At 36.6% G+C, this 12,902-nt stretch overlaps 1 protein-coding gene across 1 annotated transcript in view; it reads left to right on the forward strand.

Moving 5' to 3' along the window:
- LYPLA1 (lysophospholipase 1) overlaps positions 1–8,836 on the forward strand; it is a 28,615-nt gene extending 19,779 nt beyond the window's left edge. The window contains exons 5-9 of the mRNA XM_063451394.1: positions 766–836; positions 1,759–1,832; positions 5,031–5,132; positions 6,125–6,301; positions 8,170–8,836. Of these exons, the coding sequence (XP_063307464.1) occupies positions 766–836; positions 1,759–1,832; positions 5,031–5,132; positions 6,125–6,301; positions 8,170–8,223 (478 nt within the window). The 3' untranslated portion in view covers positions 8,224–8,836. The remainder of the gene's footprint in view (positions 1–765; positions 837–1,758; positions 1,833–5,030; positions 5,133–6,124; positions 6,302–8,169) is intronic.
- The last annotated feature ends 4,066 nt before the right edge of the window (positions 8,837–12,902 follow it).

Below are 12,902 nucleotides of genomic sequence, written 5' to 3' on the forward strand. Positions count from 1 at the left end.
CCTTCTAGGATTAAACACTTAATGCAGACACTGTTGAAAAGGCCCTATTGGGTTCAGATGTGGAATATGTATTAACAGTAAATGTATTTTGTTACACCCCCCCCACCCCCCCATTTCCTTACATGTAAATGTAACCTTATTTTTGTTTTCTATTAATGAGTATTGTTTGCTACTATATAGCTATTTTGGTATTTTTATGTAAAAATGCAATGCCCGTTAGTCAGAGGGAACAGATTGAATATATTTTTGGTAAAAAAAAATACGGTACCTCTACATGACATACACGAAATGTGATGTCTGTTTTCTTGACTAATGAGGAGTGACCTACTTATCATAGGAGAGAGACACAAGATCTCCTCAAACATGATTATAATCAAAGCCTATTATAATACTGTTTTCTAAAGCTTTTTTTTTTATTTTGTTTCATTTCCTTGTAGTGCTGCAGCAGGAAGAGCAAATCTATCAGGAGACTTGCATATATCTACTTCCTCCTAATTAATTTTTAAATTACCTGATAATTAAAAATTCATACTGTCCACAGGGCAAAGCAGCCTTGGCGTTCTCTGTTCACGCTAGAGTATTAGAATTACAGCTCCTTAAGGCTTTAAGCACACACAGTTCTGTTTGGTAATGCTATGGCTTCAGTTAGTTGACATGCTCACTGTTGTAATAGACTGGTATGGATGAAGATGGCTTAATTGTACCTGTCTGCAATTTTTACTCAGGGCATTATGTCTTAATTAACTGTGTTTGTGATGTTTTTAGGTTTGACATATTTGGGTTGTCTCCAGATTCTCATGAAGATGGTGCAGGCATCAAGCAAGCAGCAGAGAACAGTAGGCATCATTTGATTACATTTTATTTATTAAATGTAGTTTACAACTAAAGCTTTAAAGGGACTCTCCAGTGCCAGGAAAAAAAAAAAGTTTTCCAAGCACTGCAGTGCCCTATCCCCCCCCTCCCCCCCCCCCCCCCCAATCCCATGTTGCTTACCTGAATCCAGCGCCAATGTCCCTTGGCGCTGGGTCAGGCTCCGCCCACGCTCCTCCCCCACTGGCAACGGCCGCGCGCATTAGACCTCCCCATAGGAAAGCGTTATTCATTGCTTCCCTACGGGGATTCCAGCGACGCTGGAGGTCCTCATGCATAGCGTGAGTACGTCCAGCATCGTTTAAAACACCTTTCGTTAGACAGCCACTAGAGGAGGACTTAACCCTGCAAGGTAATTATTGCAGTAAAAATTGCAATAATTACACTTGCAGGATTAAGAGGGATGGGAGTTGGCACCCAGACCACTCCAATCGGCAGAAGTGGTCTGGGTGCCTGGAGTGTCACTTTAATTTTAAGTAAAGGCAAGAGTTTGAAATGTTTGTTACGACTTAAAGGAACAATATAGTTTCAGGAATACAAACTGGTGTGGCAGTTTAGGTCCCTGGCCCCGCTCCGATTGAGCTAAAAAGGAGTTTATACTTGTGTTTTTTTTTTTTTTTTCTCACACCACACTGGTCTCTGCATGACTGGCTCCACCTCAATGGCTGAGATCATCAGTCTTGATGTCAGCCAATTCAATGTTTTCCCATAGGAAAGAAAGGATTCCTCACTGCACTGGTGCTGCGCAGCATTTTCCATCAAAAGATGTGGAATGTAGAAGTTGAAGGGTTCCCCATCATCTTGTCCTGAAAATTGTTTTATGATATTGTTTGTAGAGCATAAATTAAGCCTGTTCATTCATATCAAACTATATTTTATTTTTTTTAGTTAAAGCTTTAATAGACCAAGAAGTAAGGAATGGGATTCCTTCAGATAGAATCATTTTGGGAGGCTTTTCTCAGGTGAGCTATCATTTATGCGTATGCTTAAAATTTTAACTCCATTTTACTTTTAGTGTGGTGTTTGACTTATTTTGTCCAGCCAATTTTTTGTGAATATATATATATATATGTGTGTGTGTGTGTGTGTGTGTTTCAGCTATATGGGATACCTTATGTAAACTCATATTTATCAATCTGATCCATCACAGATTTCTAAAGCCCTCTGCTTAGACACATGCATGTGATACACTGTGAAAGTGACATTTATAATAAGTATATAGTGTGTCTGTTTTTTTAACTTTACTTTGGAGGACCACCCCATATAGTTAACTTACACTCAATATTCCTAATGACAGCCTGTGACAATAGATAGAGGTATTCTCTGTTCCTACTGTAGTCAGGCTGGTAGATAAAGGTACTACATTAGAAAGTACTTTACAATAGATTTGTATTTATATAATTTTTTTTGTATATTTGCATTTTTTTACAATTTGATTTTTACACACACTTAATGCTTCAATAATCAGAAGCAGTGAGCATGAAATGCATTTATGACTTGCTAGGCATGGATGAAGGCACACAGTTTGATTTGCAATTAACCGTATTCATTTTCTGCACGTCAGTTGTTCTGTTGGATTTACTCTTCTAATCTGCTACTTTTAATGATACCTGCAGGTTGTGGATTATCTTTGCTACATACAGTATTGCAAAGGCATATTGACTGCCCCTAAATCTTTTTTTCTTTTTCTGTACAAGTTAAAAAGGAAAATAAATCTTTGATTTTGGTCAGTGGATTTGCGTTAACATGCACCTGGCATAAAATAAATAAAAAGTGGTGGCCCTTAGAAAACCTTTGATATAAACAGCTTGTCAGTCACATTTCTGAAAAGTATATTGAACAGGTTTTGTTTTCAATTGCAACTCGTTGTTGACTTTCAGCTATAAACTGCAATTGTAGGGGCTGAGTACAAATACTTGGGCACCCACAGTGGTAAAAATCTCTATATTCTAGGCGTTTTAGAATGTGGTATTTAGTATTGTGTGTGTGTGTGTATGCAATTTGTGTCCTGGATGTGCCAGGTTTGAACCAGATAACAATGTTGGCTGCTAAATCCTTAAAGGAACACTCAGAGCACCCAAACAACATTGGCTTACTTAAGAAGTTTGGGTGTATAGATCTTTCCTCTGCCCCCTCACTGCTCAATTCCATGCCATTTAGGGCTTAAATAATTTTTGTTTATGCATCCCTAACTACACTTCTTCTCACCAAGACTCCTGTAAAGAGATTTAATTTTTAAACTTCCTTTATTGCACAGTGTGTTTTATTTAGAATTTATCTCCTGCTAGGTTATTAACCTGCAGGAACCTCCCCTGTGTGTTAAAGTTCAAACGACCGAGCAGGAGATCACTTTTAACGTAAGCACAGCGTGCTTTAAGATCTGGTTAAAAAAAACTATTTTTATGGAGGCTGTGTAAGTCACAGCTACAGATGTGGTTAGAGCTGCGTAAACAAAAACAATTGATTGAACTCCTAGTTGGCAAAGAATTAACCCCTTAAGGACTGAGCCAAATGTAAATGTAATTTTGATCAAAATAAAACGTAAACAAAACTTGGAATTTGACTATATGTCTGGTAAACCGTAATTCACCTCTTTTATATTAAGTGCACCTACACTTATTGTATATAATTTTATTCAGGAGAAATAGGGCTTTCATTAAACATCAAACATAAACATCAAATATTTAGCTATGAAACAATTTAATATGAATAAAATATAAAAAATGTTTAAGCAATTTTTTTTAGTTCTGCATGGCATTTTAACTGTGAATGTCATAATAATGTTTGCTTTTACTGCAATAAAATAAACACATTTGTATTCAGCGATGTCTCACGTGTAAAACATTACCCCCTATGTACAGGTTTTATGGTGTCTTGGAAAGTTACAGGGTTAAATATAGTTCTAGCAAATTAAATTCTCTGGACTTTCTGCTTGGGTTGTCAGGCAGGTCCTGCAAATTGTAATTAATAAAATGACCTAATTATGTAAAAATATTACATAAATATATACGTAGTTACATAATATTACATAAATGTATACGTATGTGTATGTATGTGTGTGTGTGTGTGTGTGTGTGTGTGTGTATGTGTATATATGTATGTGTATATATATATATATATATATATATATATATATATATATATATATATATATATATATATATATATATATATATATAAAAAATCTATCATGGGGGATGGTTGCACTCACCTGAACATGCTTAAATGGGGTGCTGCTGGGGGCCATATTATACAATAAACAATACACAAGATCCAGCGCATTCTCCTATCTACTAAACAGCAACTTCAATGTTGACAGATTTTATTAGTTTTTAAAAGTTTTTTTTAAAAACACCTAATCTAGGCAAAAAAATTAATGGGGATTTAGTTACATTATATGATCATACATTGCATAAGCCTGCCACAACGTCAATGTACCCCATCTTTGGCAGGTTCTTCTCTCACAGTCTAATGTCTGCTCTTATGAGATTAACCCACTTACTTGGGGAAAAAATTCCATCTGAGGCTCTCTGCAGTACAAGGCTAAATAGGGACCTGGGAATGAGGCACCTGTAAAAGGGAGGGGTGCAAAACCAAGGAGATGGCTAGATTCCCAAATATATATATATATATATATATATATATATATATATATATATATATATATATATATATATATATATATATATATATATATATATATATATATATATATATATATATATAATTTTTTATATAAACATGGGGGGATGGTTGCACTCACCTGAACATGCTTAAATGGGGTGCTGCTGGGGGCCATATTATACAATACACAAGATCCAGCGCACTCTCCTATCTACTAGTTGCTGTTTACAGGAATCTCGGTGCACCACTACAGCTTAGCATTGTGTAATGAGGCTAAAATGGTTAACAAAGCACTGTAGCCTCACCCGTTTGTAACAATTTTTGAGTAATTTAACAAATAAATGGTCTCTCTGAATATTTCTATTCACCTCCGCTTTTGAAGCCTTTGATTGCTGAAATACTAGTACTGCACCCAAAGACTCCTTGCGTCGTAACCTATAATAAGCTCCCGTAGTTATGTTTAATTAATTTAGATACATTGATATACTATACATTACCTATATTTGTGTGAATAAAACTACTTTTTTCTTGAATAGGGAGGAGCATTGTCACTGTACACTGCTCTTACTTCAACGCAGAAGTTAGCAGGTATTATCGCACTGAGTTGTTGGCTTCCATTGAGGTCTTCTTTTCCTCAGGTATTTGTGCATGATGGGTTTATATCTGTGATCTGAATGGGGATAGTTGTCATTTGGATGAGGCGGGGGAGAGGGTAAAATATACATTCTTTGTTCCTCCTAAATGGAACTGAACATTATTGTAATAATGTCAAGATTGAAAATGAAACTTATATGGATGTATACATATGATTAATATTTGGGATAGGCCTGTCACAACAACATTGTACCCCATTATTTTGCCAAAGTCAGGTATTTTTATAGGCTTCATGAAGATTAAAGATAGTTTTAAATGGTTTTCACTGTATTTTGTGTATTGTATCACTTGGTCTCTACACTCCCCTTATTATGTAAACTTGTTCAGATAAGTCCTGCTTTTTGTAACACCTCAAGAACCAAGGTTATTCTTCATTGTAGGAGCAGGATATTGTTATTTTTATTATTTATAAGGCATTTTGTTCAATCAAAATGTCATTGTTTCCAATTTAGTGTGTCTGTCTGTCTGTCATTTGGTTCAAGCAGAGCCCGCTCTGATTTGTACAGGAAGAATGTGATCACGTTGGAGGTCCAGATGGGGAAACCCAACTGGGGTATTTTGAACACTTTCCAGTGTTTTAATAGGCTGCAAATTGGTAGATTAAAATTCATCCCTCTTACTCTAATGCGAGAGGCAATGTTTGTGCTTAGTATTTTCCCACAAAATGCATACCACAAGTCTTGGGGTGTGCTGTGCCTCATTAGAAGAAAAAAAAATAATTGCAAACCCAGTGGTAATTGATCCACTCTAATGTAAACCTGAAACTAATTGCACCTGATTTTATTTGTGTATTATACTGTTTTTCAAAGTATAATCACAAATTATCTAAATATATATATTTTTTAGTGGTGTTTATTCTATGTGATATTTAATTTACCTGAGTGTGGGAAAAATAGTAATCTTAAATATTGAGCATCTGCATAACACATAAATGTTGTCTCATTGAAATGTGTAAATTTTCATTTTTATCTCCAAGGCTGCTGTGAATAGTGCCAACAAAGATACATCTGTTTTACAATGTCACGGAGAAAGTGATCCACTGGTTCCCCTCATGTTTGGCTCTTTAACCTCACAGAAACTGAAGACCATAATAAACCCAGTTAATGTTAATTTCAAAACCTATTCAGGATTGACACATAGCTCATGCACCCAGGTGAGCTTTATGATTTCAATACAAAGATTCATTCTGCTTCAGAGGTTCACCTCTAACTCTTATCCTTGATAAACTTCTATTCCCTCCTGGGAAATGTAGATCTATGACCAATATATCAACCTGACAACAGTTGGTAAACTAGGGTATTGTAATACACAACAATATCACATGGAGAAATACAATCTACCTGTGTTGAAATTTGTTCTCATTTTATAACCCCAACACAATTCTTTGAGTATTTCATAGTCTATATACTTGGGAGAGACACCTAGGTCAGGTTTTAGTGATTTTGTAGACTTTCCATCGATGTGTCTCGGTTCATTTCATTCTAACTTTTGTGCACAAATTTAAGGTATACTTTCACCTGAATTCTAATTCTCCAGTTTTCTTACAATTTTGCACAAACTGAATTTAAAAAAAATCAAACATGTCCTCTGCAAGATGTCCTGTTCCATATCAAAATTGTTAGATACTGTCAATCTTATTAAAAACAAAAATACAAAACACAAAGGCTCATTAACTCCATGCATTTGTCAAGCCCTCACTTAAAAAAAATGTTTATTCTTGTCTGAGCCATTTGTTCTTTATGCTGATAAAGGAAAGGATAAGCATAAAGAAAGGATGAACTGTATTTAAGCCTAAGCTTGTATATTATGCCAATTGCCATCAAGTCTTTTTTATGAACCTTTGTTAGTACTGCCAACAAACCTAATACTGTAATATTATGCAACTAGTTAAAGCTAGTTCAAGCTAATCACAATCACCACCTTATCAAATTATGTTGTTTGTGAAATAAACAGGGGTCAAATAAAAAAACAGTGTCTCTGTGAAACCTTATGGAGAAGCTACAGCGGATAATTAAGGAACCTTAATCTAGATCAGTGAATTGTTTATGTAAAAATATATTGCACTGGCCTGTTTTTGAGCCTGTAATGCATGAGTACTTTTTCTATTTGTTTGTAAAAGGCATTCAGAGAAGAATGATTCAGCTGATGGGGTGATTCCCCCACATATAATATTTGCAAAGGAAAACATAAGCAAACTGTCACATATAGAGACCTCTTTTGATTCTATGCCATCTGTGTTTATTTTTCCAAAGTGTTTCCAGTTTTCCTAAAAGGGACACTTTTAATCCCCTAAAGCACTTCAACTTGCTGCAGGTTTTGCAACTTGTTTTTTTGATATACCACCAATGAAAACAAAAGCATAATTAAATGCAAATCAGATTCATCAGCTGACATTCTCAGTGGCTTCTCTATTAAAGCCTTAGACTGCAACAGAAGTAGCTAGGAATAGCTGACTGGTGCCATGTTCAAGTCTTTGGGTTAAAATATTCGTTAACAGTTCAACTCCTTGAGGTAAGCCTCCTTGCACCATAACATATTCGTTCCAATAAAGTTATGATGCCTGGATTGTTCCTTTAAAAAAAATCAGGTCTGTTGTAATTATCAGATACTGCACAGAAGACCAAGGCTTTCCTTGGCTTTCTTGCTATTTAACAGAGTAATAGTTGGACACATTTTCTTAGCAAAGTTATAAAGTGAGTAGTAAAGAGAACAGTGGATGCTAAAGTAAAATTAGGCATTTATTTTCTCCGCTGTTTTTAGGATGTCAAGTAAATGCTTGTAGATAAACAGGTCACAAAATGTCAAGCAGTGATCTTGTTCCATCCCCAGGTTATATGAATGAACAGATCTACATGGAAATGTACCATGTTTTTGCAAAAGTGCAGCTACAGACTCCGTGGAATAACAAAGGCAAATTGACATCTACCCAACAGTAATGATTGCAACTGCTAAGCAAATGATGTTATGCATTAACTTGTATTTATGCATCACGTTTATTTAAACTGTCTTGTTTTTCAACAGGAGATGTCCGACATCAAGCAATTTATCGAGAAACAATTACCTCCTGTCAATTGACCACCTCCCAAATGCCTTCCTGAAAAGTACACCAGCAGCAATCACTGTACTCTAAACCCTTAAGCAAGAAAGCATATTAATAATTGGAAAGTCATTCACAGGGGAGATAAGAACATCATTATGATGTATCTGTTTAACAGAGGCTGTACAAGACCGCTGACTGCACGTAATATCAAATATAGTGATCTATGGGTTGAAATCTTCCCTACAATGCAAGGGCTACTAAACCTTTTATTACAGATAGGCCTTTAGCACCATATAGCAGAGATATCATTAACTTAGCATGGTAAAATATTGCTGTACATGAGCACATTAACGAAGTTCAAGGCTCATTTTGTATTACTTTTACTCATGTTATATTTACTTTTTCTGGAAAACGTGTCCAGCATATAGTTTTGCATTGGTCGTAGGTTTTCTCAATATCCCTGGAAATTTGGCTTCTGTGCTATGTCTCCAGTTGTTATATTTCTTTGAACATATGTTCTTTCAAACATACACACTCTTTACTTGAAAATTCCTTTTCCACTGATGGAATATCAGTTAGCATGTTCTAGAGAAATAGGAGGCATTCTTGTCTCCTTCAACCGTGAGACATTATAATCCAATTAAACTGCAGGTTAGAACTACACCTCTTGAAGCATGGTTTATGAATGATTTTGCTTCTAGAGCATTGGTATGTCAGAGTAGCCTAGATAATGACCAAGCTTACCTGCTTTCAAAGCTGAAGATTACTCAGGGGTATGTGATTAACTGCATTGCTGGGTATAATTCGTTGTGATGAGCTTCTTAATTTTGTAGGTACCAGAAAATAACATGCAAAAATGTGCAAGACATACTAGAAACTATCAGACTGGGACTTTCAGTAGGGAGATGGATAGGTGAGCGTTTCTTTTTACAAAAAGGGATTAATATCACTATTTGGAAGCGTAAGTTGGATTTTGTGACAAGACTATGCTTTATGGTACAAAATAATTCCATGATAAAATCCCTTTTGAATCCTGGATTGTTCTGCATTCTTGAAGCACAAGACTTTGGTGGTAGTCCTCTGTAAATGACTTCTAATATTCTCGTGATGGTAAACCTAAGAGAAGAGCATTTTGCAAACTTGTGAATGTCAACACTGTACGCAGCCCTGCTTTAGATTTTTTTTTTTTTCTCACGAAGACCACAGGCAGTCGAGCCAGTTATCTCAGGCAGTAAGTAGAGAAGAGAAAAGACATGGACCATATATTGCACATAGCTTTATCGTTAATGAAAACCCTGCTTAATCCCAAGTAGACCTGCTATTCAAATAACAATCACCGACAATTTAGAATATTTGAAGCATGGCTGTGAACTTGCTGCTTTTTCCTTTTCATTTATTAGTAAATTGCTAAACTACATTTCTTTAGAAAACTGTATTTTATATTACAAAAGATAATCATCTTTTTAACCATTCTTTCTTCGTTTATTTCATGCCAGGGGGTAATTAACCTGAAAGTAAACAGCAATTTTCTTTAATTTAGTGTTCATGTCATCAAATGTTGTTCGTTTTTGTTTTTTCCCCTTGTATTTATTCATATGGTTATTCCAAGACCGAAAATTATGATCAAGCCATATTTTACATTTACAATTGCATGATTAACATCTTGGTTGCTTTTCTACTTTTTAAATTGTTTATTCTTTAACGGTAATGGGAGACTTTGATTTACTTTTTATTTGTAACATTGTTAGTTATTTATGGTAGACTATCTTTGTGTGTGCTTTTTCTCCCTCTAGAGTGACTGGTACATTTATGGTGGAGGGGGGAAAAATCCTGTTTCAAGACAACATTAAAGCCATGCTTTGAGCTTGTTCAAAAATATTGTGAAATAATGTTTTGTTTTTTTTGAGAGCCAACTTACTTTAGCCATTTATACATTGTCCAAATAAAATAAAAAAAGGTACTTAAAGGAAGTTTGTCATATTTTTTTTTCCCCCAATTTGTAAAAATTTTTTTACTGTATGTATAAATGTCACAGCGGAACTCTCCCTTCCAAAAAAGTGACAGTTCCTTGTTTCTTCACCACACTAAAACACTATTGCATGCATTAACACCCACTGCACTTCCACATTCCTGCAATCCCATGATGCCTCAGATGGACACATGCCAGATGCGCTAGATATTTTATCCAACAGTGCTGTACACATGCTTGCAGAATTGAAGCGATATTCTAAGCATTTAAAACACTGTTAGCTTTATGAAGCAGTGTTGGTGTGTAGATTATGGTGTAGTTGTCAATTGGTCAATTCTCTGCCGTTTAGGAGTTAAATCACCAACTAAATTTGTTTATGCAGCCCTAGATGCACTTTGAGTGACTAACTTACACAGCCTCCATCAAAAAAGCAAGCCCTGTGCAGCCAGTGACCGCAATCTACAGCATGTGATCGCGGTGATAGGCTAAGATAATTTGTAACATTGGCTGAGACATTCTCTGCCCCTCTCTTCTCCTTACTTTGATCTGAGGTGAGAGATGCAGAGAACATGGCCTTAACTGTGTCAAAGTGTTAAATGTTAAAATGTTAGTGTTAAAAATAATATAAATGTATAGTAACCCTTTCAGTGCTGATTGCAATATAAACTGTCATCAATCTGATTATGGTGATTAGTACCTTGGTACTATTGATATATTTTAAAGGGCCAAAATATATTTTTGGACCCTTCTTTCAGCTGCAGCAGGCTTTAATTTTTTTAACCCCTTCCCTGCTTATTGTACTGTGCAGCAGTGCTCCTCAACCCTCTCTTCAAGGCACACCTAGCAATCCAGGAATTAGGGATTGCCTGGGTATATGAGCTGTTTAGACCCTAGGGGTTTTTTTCCACTTAAGTTCAAGTGGCTAAATGAAAAATCACAACAGGGTTGCTTTAAATTGATTAAAAAATATGTAGCAGGCAATCAATTAAAATTAACATATAATTTGCAAAGGTAACATTCCAATGGGTGCCATATGTGGTATTTTATGCCTCCTTTTCATGAGCCTATTTTATTACCAGTAAAATTTGGAAAATACTGTGGTATTCTATTTTAACATATGCACTTTGAGCCTTTACTCTGAATTACCCACATCCCACACAAGAATACCGTCATATACAACTGTTGTTTTTTGTGGCAAAAATGCATGTTAAATTTGAGACATGTCACAGTTGCATATTTTGGATCCTATTAATTCAAAACATACAAGCAAGTTCTGTGTGTTGTTTTTTTTTATTATTTTTTTTTTAGTTATTGTAGGGAATTATCAACTTAAAGGTGTAGCGCATAAATCAATAATACAATCTTTTCCAGTTTGTCACAAATTTCTAAAGACTTGTGCATCAAAATAGATTTAAATATATGAAGTGCTAATCCAAAAGTGCATTCCGTGTTACACATAGGATAATGCATACATTAATCAAACTAAGGTGCCAGTAAAGTGCAAATATCGCCAATAAAAGTAGCAATGCAAAAACATTTGTAATAACTTGCCAATACTTGGAATTTTTAGGGAAGTTGTAGAACCTCAAAAATAAGAGCAAATAGCAAACAATAGTGCAATATGTAAAGAACACTGTATTATGTGGGTTCTTTCAATTTATATTCTGAAATTAAGTTTAATACTTGGGCGATGGATTCTACTGGATTGGATAGGGTTAGTAAAACATCATCTGCGTATAGAGTGATTTTATATTGTTCATATATAACATCAATCTTACCATTTTGTCTAATTAAGGCTGCTAGTGATTCTATGATTAATATGTACAGGAGTTGCACCTGGGGGCATCCTTGTCTGGTGCTATTTCGGACATCAAACCATTTTGACACCATACCTGGACAGATGACTCTAGCTTGCGGATTTGTATAAAGTCACATTGTGCTCTCCTTGAAAAAAACAGTCAGGCCAAAGTTCTCTAGCACGGGGGCGTGTCCGGCTGCCGGTGAAGATGGCTGCATAACGGCTCAGCTCCTTGTGGCCCACGCTAAAACCGCACAAAAATGCTCACCTCCACCAGACTTAATCACCTAGGTGGATGACCTGGATAACAGGGGCCGCAGATTAAACCTCCGAGTCAGGGGAGTGAGAGAGGGTGGCCCGGCGGAAAACATACTAGCTAACAATCTTTAGCTACGTGCTGGGAGGCCAACAGCTCCCCAGACTGGGCCTAGTCAGAGCACGCTGTGCCTGCCACCTGCACCGGGAGACCACCCCAGATATATAGTATGCTGCCTAGAAAATTTCACCCTGAAAGAGTACATACTACGCACTGCCCACCGCCTAGGCACAATACACATAGCCAAGACATGGTGATATACCAGGATCTCTCCCACGGAGAGCCTGGTAACGGCACGGAAAGTGGTCGGAATCCCGTACCGCTTGGGATACCAGTTTTCACTGTCAGCCAGCCAGGGACAGACAGCGTTACACAATCAAGGCCCCAGCCGATGTCCCAGGATTTCAACGCTTGCTAAGCCCTCCTCCTGTACAGGTGCTGAGCTGGCTGGCACACCAGTTCCTTCAGCAACTCAATGGCCCACCACCACCGGGCCGCAACCGGAACCAACGCCAATGGCTCTCGCAGCCCAACCAGTCACGAGAAGTAAAAGATGAGGCTGAACACCGCAACCCGAAGAGGGGAACTATACCCCGGCTACAGCATGCAACAAAAACACCTGTGAGTGACG

Source organism: Pelobates fuscus, chromosome 4 (assembly GCF_036172605.1).
Source record: "Pelobates fuscus isolate aPelFus1 chromosome 4, aPelFus1.pri, whole genome shotgun sequence".
NCBI lineage: Eukaryota > Metazoa > Chordata > Amphibia > Anura > Pelobatidae > Pelobates > Pelobates fuscus.